This window comes from Cucurbita pepo, chromosome 6, assembly GCF_057944985.1.
Source record: "Cucurbita pepo subsp. pepo isolate OVF chromosome 6, ASM5794498v1, whole genome shotgun sequence".
Lineage (NCBI taxonomy): Eukaryota > Viridiplantae > Streptophyta > Magnoliopsida > Cucurbitales > Cucurbitaceae > Cucurbita > Cucurbita pepo.
The window spans coordinates 4,505,406-4,525,810 of record NC_141803.1 but is presented as its reverse complement, the minus strand read 5'-3'; the positions used below and the strand labels follow the sequence as shown (position 1 = coordinate 4,525,810).

Genomic DNA, 20,405 nt, shown 5'->3' with positions numbered 1-20,405 from the left:
TGGTGAGCTTGAGTTGTTACAATTGGTATCAAAGCCAAACACCAAGCAATGTGCCAGCGAGGACGCTGGATCTCGAAGGGGGGAAGGGTAGATTGTGAGATCCCACATCGGATGTAGAGGAGAATAAGTGTCGGCGAGGACGCTAAGCCCTAGAAGGAGTGGATTGTAAGATCTCACATGGGTTAGGAAGAAGAACAATTATATTTAACATACCGGCAAGTCAAGAGACTAGTTTTCTAAAATTCATATATTTAATTAAATGATAGTTTGTATAACCGCAATTTTTGTCGGTAGGCTTCGTTAAACCAAACAAGAAAGTTATGATTCGTGCTCAATTCTAAACCAAACAGTCGTTCATAAAGGTACATATTCACACTCGGATACCAATTCCAACTTAATATTGACTTTAATTAGGAGTGTACGCAGTCGAGCACTAGACCAACTCGAGCTTTAGTTGTAGGCCAACGTTTATGGTAGTTGATTGACCTTCATTTCGACACCATATCAACAGTTCGCTCAATGTCGTAAATTGACTTCTAAGCAAATAATTTTTTCAAATATAATACTTTTGACTTTCATTACAAATACATGTGTTGATAAATGAAAATCTTGACCTCAACAATTGTATGAAAAATAAAGATTTATTAATCTGAACCCAACTCAACTATAATTTAAGGTTCAAATCCCCAACTAAACATATTTACATTGCGATTTTCTATGAGAAAGAAAAAAATTAATGTAATAATTGTACAAATTAAGTTTGGTAGTTTTTATTTAATTGATTTTTTGTTAACGTCTGTGATGAACAAAATCGACTATGACGTTTTTCAAATTTGTAATGAAAAAATGCAAAAATCGGCTTTGAAACGCCATTTCGTACCTTATTGGCGCCCTTTCGCTGTTATAGATCAATCAATGCGTAAGGTTGAATTCCGAGCAGCTAAACGGTCTCGCTTCAGAAATTCTTCCATGATCTCAATGTCGTTGTATTCGTCGGAACTTATCGCCGCCGTAGTGGCCTTGTCGTCCGGTGACCTGAATCCGAACCTCCAGCGGTACAAACAGAGAAGCCAAACCGAAGTGCAGATAATAGCTCCGGTTTTCCCCCATAAAACCAAGCTTAGAAGACATACCAGTAGCACAAACCAACCGCTGAAGATTTTTCTGAAATTAATCTGTGTGTATAGTCGATTCGATGCAGTTGGATAGAGTCGAAATGATGCGTCGCTTTTTTCCGTGGAGGAAGGAGACGAACTGTAGAACGAGGAGGATGAAAATGGCTCAGAACTACGGGTAGAATAGTTGCGGTAATTTAGATCTGAACCACTTCTTGATCTGCTGCTAAACCAGGGCGGGGCTAGATGCCTTTGAGACTCCTTCGAATTTTGATATTGTTTCGCTTTCCTTTTTCCAATCTTCTTTGCCTGCAACACACGAACAACATCCGGAAATCGCGTCGGTAAAAAATCAATCGTACAATCGAAGTAAATCAGTCGCGTAAAAAGAAGAACAGAGAACGAAATTGATGCGTTTCATTTCGATCTCAAAAGGCGTTTTAAATCGGCGGACAAACCAATGAAGTTCCGAATATGACAGCCCTAACCGCCCGCGACCAAGCACCGCGACCGCCTTTCTTTTTCCAGCGACTGGAATCTTCATCGCCTCGATCCACCGGCAGCACATTGTCTCTCACCGTCATGAATGGAAAAACCTGCTCCTCTGGAGCGCCATGGCCGACAGGGCTACCGGAGGCCGCCGCTCGGAAACACGGAAACAATTTGTTCCTCTTCTTGGATTTGGTTACAACGATGGACTCCATTTGACATAAAACTCAAAACTCGAATCTCTGAGCAGTTTGCGAGGATTTAGCAAGGCATTTTGGAGGCTAGAAAGTGTAATGGAATTGGAGAATGAGAATCTGAACTTGAAGAACAGTTGGTGTTGTGTTCATGGAGGAGACGAGTGGATGGCGTTGGAGATTTGGAGCGCTGGGGGCGGGCGAGGATATAGGGCGCGCTTCGTCTGGCTTCACCGTTAAAATATCTTTTAAACTAATAATATAAATGTCTATAATTTTCTAATCCCTAAAATGGATAACTTAATTATCTTATAAATAAGTAATTAATTATATCCTCTCTCTCTCTCTTATGGGTTAATCTTTAAAACCTTTTTATAAAATTTTTAAAATATTTTTAAATTTTCGAAAGTTTAAGTAATTCATGACTCTAATACCATGTTAGATGAACACGACTCTCCACAATAGTATGATATTGTCTACTTTGAGCATAATCTCTCGTGGCTTTACTTTGGGCTTCCCCAAGATGCATCATGCCAACGGATATAGTATTCATTGATTATAAACCCATAATCATTCCTTAAATTAGACGATGTGGGACTTTCATCCAACAAATACTACTTGTAAAAGTTCGTAGGTATTTTTAACTTTTCATGTATTATTGACGGTTTATAAAGTTATAATTGTCTAATGTATAAAATTTATGAATATTTTTATTAATTTAACATATGTGTGTGTTTCAAACACTATTTCTGATTGGAAGATTTTTCAGAGTTATTTTATGTCATATACTCGTGTGGATGACATCATCTCGTTACGCCATGTATGAAAATGCATGTATATACACGTGCTAAATTATATATATATAAAAAAAAAAAAAAACGCACAACTTTGTATTTTTTTTTTGTCTAAAAAATATTTTTAAATTTTTAAATTTTTTAATAACATTTAAACTTTCGAAATTTCAATAACATTATTAAACTTAAAAAAATAAATCTAAAACATTTTAAATTTCTTTTCAAACTTACACAATATTAAAATATAATATTTAGAGAATATATTATAATAACGGTATATTTTGTCTTATCCTCAAAATTTAGTTAGTTTATATTTTTCACTTAATTACCTATATTTCTCATTTTTATTTTAACCCAGGGTTAATTTTAAGATTTATTAAAAATGAAACGAAGTAAATTCAATGGGATTAAAAGTTAAAATAAAATTACTGATATTTTAAGCTTTCCTTCCTCGGTCTTGCGTTGCGCGTATCTTTCTAGAATAAGAAACGAAAGCGAGGAGACGAAGAAAATGGAAAAATCGCGCGGCATATAAAAGCTCTGTTCCTCATCATTTTCCCCGCTACTTCAGCAGTGTGAGCAACAGCGTATTCAGTTTCTTTCGTTTTTTTCTCTCTTTCAGCTTAGGGCAAAGGGAAAGGAATATATTCTTCCTCTTTCTGCACTCTCTCAATCCTCCATATCCATTCGAATTTCGCACAAATGACCGACGCAATGGACCTGCTTCGATCTAATCTCTCGCGCGTTCGGATTCCGGAGCCTACCAATCGTATCTACAAGCAGGAATGCTGCTTGTCTTTCGACACGCCGGTATTATCTTCTTCTTTTTGTGTGTTCCGTCGTCGTTTTAACTGTCTTTTTTCTGTTGAATCCTTCATTTTGTTTTACTGCGCTGGAATTCCGGTGTTCAGTTGTGAGAAGCTCTGTATTTGTTGAGTGTTTGCTTCAGAACTGTTTTTGTTCTCAAGGAAGTAGCGATTCTGGCCTTTTCGTGGATTTTTGCTTATCTGGATGGTTATTTGATTTGAACATTTGGATTGCAGTTGTTTTGAAGCTATAGTTGTTAATGCCTTCGTTCAAGTGTCAATTCGTAAAAGCTTTACTTTTTTAGTGACTGTATTTGTTTTCTTTGTCATTATTGATTGTTCGGAGATTTGTCCATGCAATTCAGTCATACAGTGAGTGAGAGATACTTTAGTTCGCATATATACAGTCCATTTCTTAATGTGGACAAAAAAAAAAAAAAAAAAAAAACGTGAATATAGTTCAAATGAATAAAATATATATGGTTAGATTTAATCTGTAGTAAGATATTAAGAACGTTAAAGGTTGTTTCATTGTGAACAACAGAACAAGTAAGCCCGCAAAATACCCGGCTAAGATTCAAGAATATGTTCAACCTAACATTGTTCATAGTTTTCCTAGCTTGAGTAGAAAAACATTATCTTCAGATCAAGGAATATAAATGACTTTCTTATTTCCACGTGTACGAAAATATTGGATCAGTAACATTTACCTTGGTCAACTCCATGGACTCTTCTATGCCTTTACCTGCATATTGTTTGTCCAAAAGCAACAAGATGCTTTCCATACATTTTTATGACGTCCTTCACTTTTTGTCTGGGGAAGCTCTTCTTCTATGCCACTGTCTTATGATGTTTGTTTTCTTTTGAGTTTCAGAGATCAGAAGGTGGTTTGTTCATTGATTTGAATACATTTCTAGCTTTTGGGAAGGATTTTGTAGTTTGGAACTATGAGAGGACTGGAAATCCTGTGTATTTGCACATAAAGCAAAGAAAGAAGTTGGTTCCTGAAGACAGGCCTTCAAAGAAACCTACTCTCTTAGCTATAGGTATTTTTTTACCACAACGTTTATTAATCTTAATCTGTCTTCTTCTGGTTACCTTTCTTATGTGATTGGAATACATACCCAATTTTTATAGCTTTTTGTATTTTTCTAATAAGTTGTTGGTACTCTATTTAGTTGTTGCTTCCAGTAGCATCATTGGTACATTAGTAAGTTGATGATATGACTCACTTTTACTTATATGTAGAAATAGGAATATTTGAAAACTTTTTTCCATATGAATTTAGATAGGGAAACATAGTATTGTCAATATGTATAGATAATATTTTTGGTCAGAGAGGACTTCTCATTGATTGTATAAAAGATAAAAAAAAAGGTGGCCAAAGATCCAACTCTAGGAACTTACAATGCAACGACTCCAAGAGAGATTTTGAAATGTGGATCACTATAAAAATTGTTAGTCTAGTGTACCACCAAGACAATAATAAAAGTTTAGCTAGTGCTCAAATTTCTTCCCTAACTTTAGATTTATCCAAGGGAATCCTGTTATTTCCATTCAACCTTAGCTCCCATAGCAATGATGTGCCAACATTCATTTAGATAATCCTCGACTATTTTTTACTTATGGTGTATACCCAACTTCAAACTAAAATGAATGTGGATGAACAAAGTGATCCTAGTTTCCTTACCTTTTTTTAACAGACCCAGCATGTTGTCATAAGGGCCTTAGGATTCTCTGATTTACCTCCTCTGCTATGATTCCCTAAAGATTGAGTGCCTACAATTTCTTTTTCCAAAAAAACGAGGGAGTCTTATGTCACCGCACAACTTTTGGTGATTTCCAACTGTTTACAAACCTTGCTTTCGCATGTGAAAAGAGAGGCTTGAAAGAGTAACTTTTGGAACTGTCAAGCGTCTGAGCTTTTCTATTTTATTATAATCCTTATTTCTAATCTTTAACTTAAGTTGGTTATCTTCAAACTCTTGCTCAACTAGACCTCTGCTGTGAAATTTAGATTCCAATTGCCATCAATCATCACTGTGGTTTCTTACCAAGGATTTTTTTTTTTCAGAGTGCACAGTTAAACAAATTTTAAGTGTGTGTTCAGAAACCCCATTATCTTCCCCGTGGGTTATTTTTTAAAAAGTAAAAAAAAAAAATAAAAAAATAAAAAAAAAATAATAATAATAAAAAAGTGCCACATTAGTTTCCGGTTAGTTAATTAACATAAGGCGGATGGTAGGGACCGAAATGCTACTAAACCCATACCTTGGGGGTTAAAATGTCAAGTTTGAAAACTCATGGACCAAATTGCTACCAAACTCAAACCTTAGAGACTAAAAGTTTATTTTCCCTTGAAATCTACTTGTTTGCGAAGGAAGTAGCGGTTAGGATAAAGGTAAGTCTCTATAAATGTGTCACCCGAGTAAAGGAGGGGTACATGAATGAACCGAGACCACATCCGAAAGAGAGCAATTCTGAGAATAGGATGACTAAGAAAGGCTTAAAAGAATTGAAAGTCACTACCTATACCAACAAGGTGCACCTTTCTTTTTGGTGGAGTTTCTTCGGTGGAATTATAGAAACTCCATGATTAAACGTGCTTTACTTGGAACAATTCTATGTTGGGTGACCTCTTAGGAATTTTCGTGGGATGCATGTGAGTTAGGACAAAATATGCTGGAAGGACTCGTGTTGATCTATGGGGATGGTCTTCACTCTTAAGAATCGAGGAGTAGGTAATGTGATCATGTCGCAGAGGATGCAACATAATGCCTGGATCATCAAGTGCCAAATCCGGATTTTGAATTGTGCATAGGGCGATACAATAAATAATAACAGGACAGAATGAAAATCATTTTCTGTTAAGAAAAATAAAGTAATAGTGTGCTATTATCCCTCATTCACTAGGCTAACAATTGAGTTTGCTTACTGATGGCAGCCTATCTATGGTATTGATATCCTTGAGTTTTTCAACTAGTTCAACTTCAGATGTTGTAGGATCTAGTGGGAGTGCCGTGTCATTGGTCCAGGTTTACATAGGGCTTAGTCACTCGTGGTAATAAGACGAACGAAGCATTATAATCTTTGCTTCATGAACCCTTTGCACTTCCCATTTCCAAAGTGTTTTTTTTTATCATTCTATTACTTTTTACTAAATATATGATTATTTTTTCTTTTCAAATTACAAATAACATTCCGTTTTAAATTTTTTTTGCACTCATATTAGACAAGATGATTGTTTCCCATTCGTGTAAATGTTTCATTGTATAATAATTAGTTTCTTTGCTTACTTATTTGAGTGATTATGATATAATTGGTATAAAGAAACTGTAATCTTCACGGTCCAAGCTTTCAAAATTTGGTTTCTGTTGCGTAACCTATTTTGGTTAAGAAATTAAATCAATTTATTTTGGCATTCTGCTCTCTTCAGTTAATACCAAGTTTTGTTCTCGTGAGTAGTAATGTGGATAAAGTGCTTTTACTGAAATAATATTCTCTACTGTACACCACCAAGAATGCATATCATGAAACTTCCTAACAACGTAATTTGGGAACATCCATTCAATACTTGTGATCCTTATTGTTATCTTTCTTCAGGAGTTGATGGTGGGTTTGATAACAATGAACCCGAATATGATGAAACTTATAATATAGTGATACTGCCTAATTATGCTACTCTTCCATTTCCTTCTGTGGAGCTGCCAGAGAAGGTGAAAGTCCTTTCCCCACTCCCATCCCTTATCTGGAGCAGAAAACTTTTTTTGTTAATATTTTAAACCCAGGCTTATGCTACGATTGCAGGTAAGGTTGGCAGCTGATGCTGTCTTATTGGCTGAGAGCACTGAGAGAAAAGAGCAACTTGCAGCATGGACAGCTGATAAGAAGCAGATTAGTTCATATGCAATGAATCTGCAGCAGATTGACAATGGTGTTACAGTTCCTCCTTCTGGATGGAAGTGTTCGAAATGTGATAAAACTGAGAATCTGTGGCTTAATTTAACCGATGGAATGATCCTTTGTGGGAGAAGAAATTGGGATGGAACAGGAGGTAACAACCATGCTGTTGAGCACTACAAAGAGACTGGCTATCCTCTTTCTGTTAAGCTAGGGACAATCACAGCTGACCTCGAAGCAGCAGGTAATGTTTTGCTTGATAAAGTTGTCAATTTCAATTTATAATTGTATTCATCTTGATTGAGACACAAAAAACTCTACTTTATATGGGGGATGTAAAGTGAGTTTTTCCTTATCCGTATCCTGGTATGTTTTTCCTTTATTCTTGTAATGGGAGGGGTAACATTAGAAATAGAGTGAAAAATAACTTTTCTTTGTGTGGGAAATGGAGAAGCGGAGAGCGGATTGGATCGAGGAAACAAATGAGTTATGGCATAAGGCGGTGACTTGTATTTATGGGAAGGATTAGCGTAGATGGACTACATAACACAAGAAAGCAGGCCATGCATGGAGTCCTTGCTGAAACATTTTGAATGTTTATTTTTATTTTTATTTTTGCATCATGCAGAATCTTTCAATTATTAGTGTTGGTAATGGTAGTAAGACCTCCTTTGGGAATAACGTTTAGGGTGTTTCCTTTGGTTCTTTGCCAAACCATTTCTTTCTGTTTTCCTTAATGATTGGAATTTTTGGAAGAAAGTAGTTCTGTTACTTTGCACTCGTTTCGTCTTTTATCACAGCTGATACATGTTTGAATTTTAATTGTGGGTGAGGTTTTTGTGGCAGCTCAGATGTTTACTCTTATCCAGAGGATGATAGTGTCTTGGACCCAATTCTAGGACAGCATCTTGCTTTCTTTGGCATTGACTTTTCATCCTTACAGAAGGTTGGGTATTCTCTAACAGAATGCTTGGAGAGCTTGTTTAATCTTGCAGGGAGCTTATATGTTGACAAATATGGAAACTGGATATTTTTAGTTCGGATCAAAAGTTATTTGTCGTGGTGTACTGTAAGCTGTATTTGCAGTGTATATCTTGATCTTATGATGTGGTTTTTCTGCAATTTGCAATGGACCCACAATCTTTGTAGGATAGGAACTTTATAATGGTTTTGATTTAATTTTTGCACCTTGTTATGGCTATTATTTCATTATCAATTTTCCATCCGAAATGAGGCAAATCTTAGTTTATAATTCTAATGCTATTACATAATAGAAATGTTTCATGCTCGTAGGAGAGAAAATTATGATGCAATTTTTTTCCCCAGTGAAAATTGAGCTTAAGAGGGTTGAAGATGCCATTGAGATAAGGGAGGGAAAATGGTAAAGAATAAGTGACAAGCAGGGAAGGTTTAGGCGGGCGGGCGGGGGGGGATTTGTAGACGGAGGGGGGAGAGAGGGCGGAGCTTGAGGACTCAGGTCCAAAATCTCTGACTTTGTGGAATAGTGATCATGGCAGGAAATTGTTGATCGAAGGTGACGTCCCAAATGGGCATTGTTGCTGATGTTTGATCCACCTTTACTTGTACGGTTATGAGCTTCTTCCTACATTTTTGCCTACTGGTTTGAGCTTCAGTCTAAGGACAATTCACCTAATCTTGTGGAGGGCCATTTTGGTGGGAGTCAGATTGATTGGTCTAGTCACTGTTGGCTATTTTAGGATTTAAGCTTCTGTTGGATGGCCACCCTCCCACTTTAAAGGAAAGTCAAAATGTGTAGGAAACAAAATTTGGTTTGATAGGGTAGGACTTGAATTATCTTCAATGAACTATAACATTATCGCTCACTACCTTGACATATCCTCTATCCCTGTTCAACTCTGCCGTAGTGGTGATCATATCACATTGAGCCTGTTCAACTCTGCCGTAGTGGTGATCATATCACATTGAGCCTTTAATGTAAACGTTTTTCTACACACACACACACACACACATATTTATTTATTTACTTCTTAATTTTGTTGTTCTGTTGTTTCTTTCTTTTATAATTATCTTTTAATTGTAGCTGTATGGACACTGTTTTGAGGGATTTGACTAGTTATTTGTTGTGACAGTTAGATCTTGAAAAACATTTTTAATATTTTCCTAAAAATTGAATTAACACTTATATGTTGACTTTCCGATCTTGTTTCTCTTTTCTATGTGCCCAATCTTGTTGAAAGCAGCTTCTATTTTCATTTTCAGACTGAAATGACCACTGCTGAAAGAGAGCTTGACCAAAACACTAATTTTGATTGGAATCGGATACAAGAAAGTGGGCAGGAAGTCGAACCAGTTTTTGGGCCAGGTTACACGGGGCTTGTTAATTTAGGAAACAGGTATTGATGTATTATTGACTGTTTATTAAATTTGTATATCTAATTTTTTCTATGGCTCACTATTATGTTTTTTTTTTCTTGCAGCTGCTACTTGGCAGCGACAATGCAAGTTGTATTTTCAACGCATTCATTCTGTGAAAGGTCCACATAAAATCTACATTGTTTTGTTACAGCAAACCGTGTTGTAACATTCCTTCTCAAATTTACTTTTCCTCGGGTATGTTTTCAGATACTACACAAAACAGAGTTTAAAATCGGCTTTTGAAACTGCTCCTGCTGATCCGACTGTCGACCTTAACATGCAGCTGTAAGTGGCTAGGAAATTATAAAGCTTTTATAGTTACCTAGTATTTTTCTTAGCTCTTTTCTTCCTTTGGGGGGGGGGGGGGGGGGGGGGGGGTGGATGATATATTTATACTAGTTATGTTTTTGGTCTTACAGAACAAAGCTGGCACATGGTTTGCTATCTGGAAAATATTCTATTCCTTCACCAGACGTAAGTTGCTAAAGACAAGCAATCCCTCTATATCAATTATTTCTGCTTTTAGTTGATTTCCGTTTTCCGATCTGTCCTGCAGAAATTTGAAAAGATGAATTCTTCTTCCTTAGCAACAAATGCAGTAAGTTTTGGACAAACTCTTTAATTTCTTTTTTTGTTCTTAAGACCTGAGATTGGATAATGTAATTGCTGAATGATGATACTTACCGCACCTTTTATTTTGCTTTCAATTCCTGGTAAATGTAAACAATTCTTTGTTTTGCATGTTGTTCTTGAGGTTCAAGTAATCAGACTTTCTTTGTTCATTAGTAATTCCTGTTCTTGTATGGCTGGTTCCAACTTTTGGACATATTTGTGAAGCTTTTCTTGTTTGTCTTTCTGTGTCATTTACGTGGATCAACCATAGAAACAGGAGGGCATACCCCCTCGAATGTTCAAAGCAGTTATTGCCGCAAGCCATCCTGAATTTTCTACGATGAGACAGCAGGTATGTTCACATTGTAAGTTTATTAATTACACTTCATTAGCCTGTTGCAGAAGCCTTGACCTATATTGGATAGTGCTTTAGGGTTGACTCCATGTTGGACAAAATATGTACCACTACCATCTATTTGTCTGTCATTAGTATAATGTCTTCGAGTTTGTTTTTGGCTGAGTTATGTTGCTGTTTTACATTATAATATCTTTAAAGTTCTCTCAACTACTTCAATCCATTGTTTCCACTTATACTGGATCCAAGCGACTCGGATGTTTAACTTTTCAGGTTTTGACTGTCAAAGATGTTTTCTAAAACCATGGTCTGTGCCTGATGGCCACAGAAGTATCTGTTTTTGTTGAGAAATCCAAATATCTCAGATGTACTAGTTTTGCACAAAAAATCTATTAGTCTATTTTACATAAAAGTGAATGGAATTTTTACAGGATGCCTTGGAATTCTTCCTGCATTTTCTTGACCAAGTTGAGCGACAGAATTCTGGGAGTTCTGGAAGTGATCCTGCAAGGAGCTTCAAATTTGGTATTGAGGATCGTATTGTGTGTTCCTCTGGAAAAGTTGCTTATAACAGACGGCATGATTACATTCTCTCATTGAACATCCCATTACATGAAGCTACTAATAAATGTAAGATGGTTTAGTCATTATTTCTTTATAACGGTCTGTCACCAAGTGACACCATTGTTTGAAATCTCAGATGAAGTTGAAGCCTTCCAGAAGCGCAAGGCACAGAAGACATCAGAAGGGAAGGAACTGTAAGTGGGAATCTTCTTTTGCATGTTTTTACCATTTGACATTGATAGTTTGTTGCTAAGAATAATGTATTTAGCAGAGACTCTGATGAAATTATCCGGCCTAGAGTGCCTTTAGAGGCATGCCTTGCAAGCTTTTCATCACCCGAGGAGATTCATGATTTTTACAGCACTGCCTTGCAAACGAAGACTACTGCAACAAAGTAAGCGTTCTTCATTTTTCTCGGATTGCAATAAAATAACATTTTGAAAAATTGGTTTTTCCACTATTTTATTTTGTAGCGTTGTGCATGCAGTACTAGTTACCAAAAGTTTTTAGTTTATGGTCTATGGTAATCGATTTCATTAAGCAGTGCCTTACAAGTTTTTTTTTTTTTCCATAATTAAGTGAGGTGTTGCCATGAGCAAAATTGAGTTAGTATTTTCATCTTCCCTGCTCCATAACTCTACAGGACTGCAAGATTAACTTCCTTCCCAGACTACCTGGTATTGCATATGCGCAAATTTATCATGGGGGAGGGCTGGGTGCCTAAAAAACTAGGTATTTCACTGCACCTTTCTTGATTTCTTGTTTCCCCTTGTGTGGTCGTTCTATCTCTTATGTTTTAACTGTCTGATTTTCTATTGCTTAGATGTCTATATTGATGTCCCTGACATCATTGATCTTAGTCAAATGCGTAGTAAAGGACCTCAGACTGGGGAAGAACTTTTGCCCGAGGCTGGTATGTGGATTCTTCTTGGTATTTCAGTCCTTACTTTCTCACAAATGAATTGGCACTTGCATAAAATTACCGTTCATATGTCGTATATATTTAATTTATGAATTCATGTTTTAGTCATTTCTTCAATTGATATATATTGTGCGGTATGCGTTTGTGTATCTGCTTCTTGGGTAGGAACACTATTTTCAAATTTGATATTGCACACATTTAACACGGAAATTTCACAGGGCATATGATTGGAGGGGTGTGCTTTCTAATTTTATATATATGCAACGTGTAACTGGGGGAATCGGCAAAGAGACATGTTTTAATATAGATAATGAATACAAATTATCAAGATGATTAAAAAGTAAGGAATAACTGACCTCATTGAGATATGCGTTGTTTGATAAAGGAGCTTTATGTGCGGATGACTTATTGCTCATTTTTTGGGAAACTGACTGTGTTGTGATTTTTGTTGAAGAATTTAGTGTTCTTTTTATATAATTTATTCTATTTGATATTTACATCTGCAGAAAATTGCATTTAGAATATAGAATTGTATATCATATCTTACCTATCAATGTAATATATAATATATGGAAATTTCGAGATGTTTTGATCTTTGTCTCTCTCTATCTTGTCAATACTCTAAATCATGGAATATAGTGTTGCAACTTCTGCATCTTCTTAAGAATATGAACTCTCAAAATTGATTGAGCTCACTTTTTGTAATGTGTATTTGAGCCCACTTTTTGTCGTCTTTGTCAGGTCCTGAGGACGAGTTTCAATCAAATAAACCTTCAGCCGACGAGGATATTGTTGCTCAACTTGTGTCAATGGGATTTAACCATCTTCACTGTCAGAAAGCTGCCATTAATACCTCGAACGTTGGAGTTGAAGAGGCCATGAATTGGTTACTTTCTCACATGGATGATCCAGGTATCTTTAAATCATCTTGTCCTGATGTACACCAAATTTCTCTCCTTGTACTTCTATTACATGCACGGTTTTAAGGTAACGTTATGTATGCCTCAAATACGCCATTCATCTAGTTTTTATTGTTTCAGCACTTGTGTTTTAAGGCGTTATTTGTAAATATTTGCCATTCATGTACTTTTCTTCTAGATATAGATAATCCAATCTCTCAGAAGGCAGATTTTGTTGTTGACCAAGCAAAAGTTGATATGTTGCTTCAATTTGGTTTTCAAGAAGCCGTTGCGAAGAAAGCATTAAAGGCATCTGTAAGTACTTCAATAGTTACACACACAGAAAGAACCTCTAAAAGAGGGTAAAAAGAGAAAAGAAGAGAAAACAACTAAAAAGAAGAAACATGTGAATCATACATGGGTTTTGATTCTCCTTGCATCTTTGTTTGTAGGGTGGTGACATTGAGAAGGCAACAGATTGGATATTTAACAATCCCGAAGCTTCTATATCATCAGAAGCAGACTGTTTCGACGCCACTACATCGAGCACACCAACCAACCTCGATGGTGCGCTACCCGATGGTGGAGAGAGTTAGTTTCTTAATCTTGATAATTATTTTTATTTCGTCTGTGGATGTGTTCTCCTGATCATATTCTCGGTTTTCTTTCTGGTTTTCAATCATCTTTTCTATATCTCACTTCCCAACTTTTCACAATTTCAAAAATTTCAAAATTTCTGGAAACAAAAAATCTGGTGCCATGTTTCCATTTGTATAAATGTGATGATATGCTTCATTGTTTTAAGTTAATAGGAAAAGATATATGCTTGATATAGCCCCTTACGTTGAAATTTTTGTCCTGTTTAGAGGTTTCTGAACAAAATTTAATGTCAATTTATCTAGTAGAAGAACAATTGCATGATGATGTTAGTTACATGATAACAAAACTTTTGTCCTGTTTAGAGATTTCTGAACAAAAATTTTGTCCTTGCATTTGGTGAATTCAGTTTTTCTCGAAATGTATCCCTCTTTTTCTCGAAATGTATTGACGTGATCTTCGACAACCTTACTACTAATCAATTTTCTTCTCGTTGGCTGGTTCGATCCGTTGAATTTCTGTTCAAGATCTGATGCTAGATTAAAATCTGAACTATTGGTTATTTCTTTTTCAGGATATAGACTTATGGGAGTAATAAGCCACATTGGGACTTCGACTCAATGCGGTCACTATGTTGCTCACATCTTTAAAGATGGTAGATGGGTTATTTTCAACGACGACAAGGTCGGGGTTTCGGTTAACCCGCCCAAGGACATGGGATATTTGTATTTCTTTGAAAGGCTCAAAGAGTAGTCGACCAATTTCATTACGAAAATAACTTAAGCAGTTGAGAATTCACCCAAATATGGTACGAGCCAAGCCAGGTATAAACAGGAAATCGTTCAAGATTCACCGATGATCAATCGATCCATGCGACGATGTATTCTGATGGATTTTGTTTTCTTTTTGAAAAAAAAAAAAAAGGGTCGCTTGCTGGTACCTATTTCATTGCTGTAATTGATGTTGTTCAATGTTGGGTGCCTGCCTCCCTCTCTCATCCATCCCACATAAAATTTATATACAATTGTTTCGATGTTATCTTCTTTTTTTTTTTTTTTTTTTTAAATTAAAAGAAAAAATATATAATAATAATAATAATAATAACGGGCAACAACTTCCCACCAAACTGCATTAGCCGCAGCCGACCATTTTAATTGCCGTACGAACCGCCACTCCCCTTTCTCTACCTAATTTACCTTCTCATCATTTATTATCCATCCATCATTACTTCCTTCGCCTACTTCTCTCTCTTTCTCTCCCACGCGCACTCCCCTCTTTTATTTCTCTTCTTTCCCTTCTCTTTCTTTTTTTTTAAATCATTTTTTATTTTTGTTATTCAAAACTTTTAAACCTTCAATAATTTTTTTATCTATTTTATTACTAAATTTTTAATGCATTCCATATATATATATATTAATTTTTATATATTTTTTAAACTTTAGGAATTAAATCAATATATACTTAATAATTGAATGACAGACAAAAATAATCAACTTTATATATGCAAGTTTCTACTCGTAATTATAGTACAAAGCTTTATGTATTACCTCACATCTTATACACGCTTGGGCCTTGAATCATAAAACATGACACTGTCCTCTCGAATTATTGTTAATAAAAATACAAAACTTTAATTTATTTAAAAATTAATTTTTAAAAAAACGTACCAATAATTCAAAATATGACATACTTCATCGATAAAAAAACCAATATTACTAATTTTGTAGCTTAATATACTCTAAATCTAAAAATAAATGAGTATAGTTATTTTATGGGTAACTTACTAAGAATAAAACAGTTGACTTCTAATTATGTTTATTAAATACCTAAATTAATCAAAATTAGTTGGGAGTCAAATGCCTGAAATGGCTGGTAGCTTATTATTCTTTCCCTTTGTTAGTTGATGCGCTTTTGTATTTTTGTTTTTATTATTTTAAAAAAAAGATTAAATTAATAAAAAAAAATACTTTTATTAATTTTCATTAATACTCTTAAAATTAAAGATATTATTGAAAGTATTTACGAAAAAAATTAAATTTCAGGAATATTTTTAATTAATTTAGTAAAAAGAATTAACCGGAAAATGTGCGCGTGTAAATCAAGTACCCTAAGAGCGCGTGGGCTAATTATTCCAAACAATTCCATCTCATCTGACAAAAAATCTTACAACTCAGAGCAGCACGGATTCGTAATAATTGCACGAACGGCCGTTGGGCTGTCAAGACGTATTTTCCCTGTGACACGTGTCCACCCGCACGGACATCAAAACCATATTCCGCCGTATTTACATCCGCCTCTCGAATCCGCTCTCCGCCACCGTCGCCTCCATCAGAGAGGAATCGGCGATATTCGGTTTGGCCCGGGAAACCTTAATGTGATAGTGTTAATGATCATGACTGTCGCCGACCGTCACAAGCCTCCCGCCGATGTGAAGTTCTTCAGGCTATGTTCGATTTGGCAATCGGGGAATACTTCGTCTTCTTCGTTGTCGACTCAGAACATTCACCATGCTCGAAATGGACCTAAAGATAGAAATTCAACGGCGTCGAATAACGTGAAGGCTTCATCGTCTTCCATGACGGTTTCCTCTGTAGCGAAATCGCTGTTGCCTCCTCGGCGTAGGCTCTATCTTGATCCTAACAATTCTTTATTCTTTCCTTGTAAGTTCTTGTTCTCTAATTTTTCTCTTTTCCGTTGCTGGTGTTTAGTTTTCTGAATCGAATTGGAATCTCTCCTTGTTTTTGAATTGTATTGTTTAAAATTTGAATTGGAAATTGGATGTTTTCTTCAATCTGGATAATGCGAGCCGAAACTATGCTCGTTTGCTCTTGGATTAGAACATTTTACTCTCCTGAATTGAATCAAATAATCGTTCTAGCCTTCGGTTTCTCCTGCTACCATTTGCGGTCAGTTCATATTTACTTGGAGAGCAGGGGAATTACAAGTTTTGTAAAATTGTGCGTAACTATTATTCAGAATTTGCATTCATCCTGAACTCTGTACTGTTTGATGGATTTTCTGTAGATGAACCTGGGAAGCAGGTAAAGAGCGCCATTAGGATGAAGAATACTAGCAGATCCCATGTAGCTTTCAAGGTATCACTCCAATTTCTTCCATTGCAGTCCTTCTTTCGCCTTTTGTTCTTTTAGTTATTCTTATATTGATTTCTTACTTTTTAATTCCCAACAAGCCATAATGGAAACATGAATGCATCTGAATCTGTTCTTCTGATGTTCTTTTTGTTCTTTACTTTGAGACGATGACTGTTATCATTCTGATCTTCCATTACCTTTTTCTGAAACTCCATGCATCTTAATAATTGTTCATCTTCTGGGTAATTAATGTTGTTGGGAACTTTATTAAACGATAGTTTCAGGTTTCAGCCATCTAACAATTGCTTGTTTCTTAGCATAGTTAGTCCATGGGGTCTATTTGATTTTCTCAATCAGTGTAAATTCTGCATTCAAATTGTTTTCAGCTGAGGAAATCAAGTTTTTCGACCTTTTAATCCGTTAACGAAGAGGATTTCGTATCAAATTTCCTTTATTTTTAAACTTTTCAAAGAGTTATTGTGAGATCCCACGTCGGTTGGAGATAGGAACGAAACATTCTTTAAGGTGTAGAAACCTCTCCTTAGCATACACGTTTTAAAAACCTTGAGGGAAAGCCGAGAAGGAAAAGTTTAAAGAGGACGATATGTCTGTTAACGATGGGTTTGGACTTGGGCTGTTACAAATGGTATTAGAGCTAGACACCAGTTGGTGTGTGAGCGAGGATGCCCCAAGGGGGGGGGGTGGATTGTGAGACAACGAATGCTAGCGAGGACGCTAAGCCCCGAAGGGGGGTTGGTAGTGAGATCCCACATCGGTTGGAGATATTCTTTATTAGAGTGTAGAAATCTTCTTAGTAGACGCATTTTTAAACCTTGAGAGGAAACCTAGAAGGGAAAGCCCAAAAAGGACACTGTCTGCTAGCGATGAGCTTGGGCTGGTACAGTTATTGCAAGTCTCAACTCATTCAACGATTAGATTATTGAAGTCATCGTATTATCAGTCTAGGTTTGGTTTTCGTAACGTAATTTGATATCGCCTGAAAGGCAGGTAAAGGCTGATGAATTGCATACTTGTTTGAATGGCATTTCAAGCCGATATGAACTGCTCATTTCTATGATTAATAGCTTAAAATGTGAGTATCTATACCATTCTAAATGGTCTCTACATCTTCCTTCAGTTTCAAACTACGGCCCCGAAGAGCTGTTATATGCGGCCTCCTGGTGGCATTCTTGCTCCTGAAGAAATTTTTATTGCAACTGGTAATGTTTCCATTGTCATGATCTTTCTCTTTTTGGTGGTAATGTTAGTGTTTTCAATTCATTAGTGTACGTTTATTTCTCATTTTTCATGGTTTTCTAACTTTTGATAATAATGAATATCAACACAAACAAGTATTCATTTTCTTCTTCCATCTTTTTAACAGTCTTCAGATTCGTGGAGCACCCCGAGAACAATGGAAAGCCGAAGGACCATAAGAGCAAAATTAAGTTTAAGATTATGAGCCTTAAAGTGAATGGTGGAACAGAATACGCACCCGAGCTGGTGAGTCTCTCTATGCTGTTTCGAGGTTTGTTAAACTTAAACATCTCTGATGTTGAGGATTATTGGAAATGAGTCCCACATTGGCTAATTTAGAGAATGATCATGGGTTTATAAGTAAAGGAATACATCTTTGTGAATGTTTGCAGAATCCACCACACCTAAATGGGGTGAGAGTTCTCTTATTTATGGAAATAACAATAAAATTAAAGAATAATAAATGAGGCCTTTTGGGCTTCTCCAACAAAGCCATGAGAGCTTATGCTCAAAGTGGACAATATCATACCATTGTGGAGAGTCGTGATTCCTAACATGGTATCAGACCCATGCCCTCTCGATTAAGGGGAGGCTAGTTGAGAGCTCCATAAGCCTACATGGTATCAGACCCATGCCCTCTCGATTAAGGGGAGGCTAGTTGAGAGCTCCATAAGCCTCCCTCTTCTCTTTTGGTATGAGGCCTTTTGGGAAGCCCAAAACAAAGCCATGAGAGCATCTCTTCTCTTTTGATTAATATGATTTTTTGTCAAATAGCATCTCTAGTTTGTAGGTTCTATTACCATCTAATAAGCGTACTAGTTTGTAATGGACTTTTTCTTCGGTGGTAGCCGCTGAAATAAGCTAATAAGTTTGTTTATCGTTATTGTTATTCGAAGTTGTACGGAATCGATTCGGTTCACGTTTGTGTTCGACCACTGAAGGATACATTGTGAAAGTTCGAATTTAGTTGTCTAACTTTTTGATATTGGCATGTATTTATGTTCTGCAACATTTTCAGTTTGATGAACAGAAGGACCAAGTAATCGTTGAGCGGATTTTGCGGGTCATATTCGTAGATCCAGAGCGACCTAGTGCAGTAAGTAAATCAATGAACACAAGTCTTGTTCTTGGGAGATAGAGGTCCAATTTAACTGCATTTTGATATTATAGGCTCTCGAAAGACTGAAACGTCAATTGGCCGAAGCCGAGGCTGCACTCGAAGCACGCAAGAAGCCTCCAGCAGAATCAGGTCCTCAGGTTGTTGGTGGTGAAGGTCTTGTGATAGATGAATGGGTACGTACGATGATCTTGACCCGACCCAACCCAACCCGACAGTGCATTTTCGATTCAATATTCATGTTATCAATGTTGAGCTCATCTTATATTCCTATACTGATCTTATAATCCTCTGGGTTTCGATTTTGGATCGGACAGAAAGAACGGAGGGAGAAGTACCTCGCTCGTCAACAAATCGGCGCAGTAGACTCGGTGTTGAGTTAGATTTAACTGTTGCACTACACTCTTTTCAATGGTAAATCTGTACAGGTATTATCATCATCATCTTCAAGCTCTGGATATCTGGAAGATGGAAGGAGTCTTTAGTTGGAAAGTTCGACTGAGCGAAAAATAATCCGATGTCGATGTCATTACTAACGCGAAGAACTTGATTGAATGAAAGTCGAACACTGCTTATTGTATATAATGAATTTTGCTTGTAAAAATAAATGTACTACTGCTTATGATCATAAGATATATATGTGTGTGTGGTTTCATGATTGGAATTGGATTATAAATCCTTTTGGATCCCATGAGATATGTAATATTGTGTTTCCAAAAATTCAATAATTTTGAGCTTAAAACTAGGTGCTGCTTATTTTGATAATTATTTTATTTTTTATTTTTTTAAATTTCAAAATAAATATAAATTTCAATATGTGTTAACTTATAAATATTTATAAATATGTTAGGGATAACTAATACTTACCAATAAAAAAAATATAAATTAATTAAATGTTTATAATAAAATAAAATATACTATAAATCAATATTAAGATGTAATATCTAAGATATATTTCATACTAACATATTCTCCAAATATTATATCTGACCCTCTCTATGAATATATTTATTTTGTTAGCTCAAATCAAAATTGGAATTGGCTCAATTTGTCGAATTAGAAGTTTTTGCTCAATTCGATCTCGATAAAGCTACTCAGAATCAATTGGGTCAACCGTGAGTTGCTCTCTATAAAGCTACTTAGAATCAATTGGCAAGAGCTCAACTGTGTTGCTCAAACAATCCCAGCCCCTCTCACAATAGAAGAACATATAATGACTATTCATACAATAGATAATTGTGCGGCACTCACTTTCCAACGACAAGCGAGCTAAGCCAATTTGTTCTTACGTCGCC

General features: G+C 36.0%; 3 protein-coding genes across 5 annotated transcripts; 2 read left to right on the top strand and 1 right to left on the bottom strand.

The window, feature by feature from the left end:
* Positions 1-745: 745 nt before the first annotated feature.
* Positions 746-2,027, bottom strand: LOC111796643 (uncharacterized). Its single transcript, XM_023679359.2, has 2 exons — positions 1,574-2,027; positions 746-1,424 (listed from the first exon to the last, which is right to left on the bottom strand). Exons 1-2 carry the CDS (start codon positions 1,817-1,819, stop codon positions 909-911), a joined length of 762 nt encoding a protein of 253 aa, XP_023535127.2. The 5' UTR covers positions 1,820-2,027; the 3' UTR covers positions 746-908.
* A 1,047-nt stretch (positions 2,028-3,074) lies between these two features.
* Positions 3,075-14,682, top strand: LOC111796598 (ubiquitin carboxyl-terminal hydrolase 14). Of its 3 annotated transcripts, none has more exons than XM_087124895.1 (20): positions 3,075-3,402; positions 4,273-4,444; positions 7,002-7,114; positions 7,206-7,542; positions 8,150-8,244; positions 9,540-9,673; positions 9,758-9,814; positions 9,903-9,980; positions 10,115-10,169; positions 10,252-10,293; positions 10,579-10,659; positions 11,094-11,292; positions 11,363-11,420; positions 11,498-11,620; positions 11,870-11,958; positions 12,050-12,139; positions 12,890-13,060; positions 13,253-13,362; positions 13,500-13,638; positions 14,219-14,682. In XM_087124895.1, the coding sequence occupies exons 1-20, from the start codon at positions 3,295-3,297 to the stop codon at positions 14,395-14,397; spliced, it is 2,430 nt and encodes an 809-aa protein (XP_086981021.1). In that variant the 5' UTR covers positions 3,075-3,294; the 3' UTR covers positions 14,398-14,682. The 3 variants fall into 3 exon arrangements, with proteins under 3 accessions (XP_086981021.1, XP_023535062.2, XP_086981022.1); XM_023679294.2 differs by having other exon boundaries at positions 3,077-3,402; positions 13,247-13,362; XM_087124896.1 differs by lacking the exon at positions 4,273-4,444 and having other exon boundaries at positions 3,077-3,402; positions 13,247-13,362.
* A 1,239-nt stretch (positions 14,683-15,921) lies between these two features.
* Positions 15,922-19,855, top strand: LOC111796638 (vesicle-associated protein 4-1). Its single transcript, XM_023679353.2, has 7 exons — positions 15,922-16,304; positions 16,669-16,739; positions 17,875-17,956; positions 18,121-18,239; positions 19,012-19,089; positions 19,164-19,286; positions 19,428-19,855. The coding sequence occupies exons 1-7, from the start codon at positions 16,031-16,033 to the stop codon at positions 19,491-19,493; spliced, it is 813 nt and encodes a 270-aa protein (XP_023535121.2). The 5' UTR covers positions 15,922-16,030; the 3' UTR covers positions 19,494-19,855.
* The last annotated feature ends 550 nt before the right edge of the window (positions 19,856-20,405 follow it).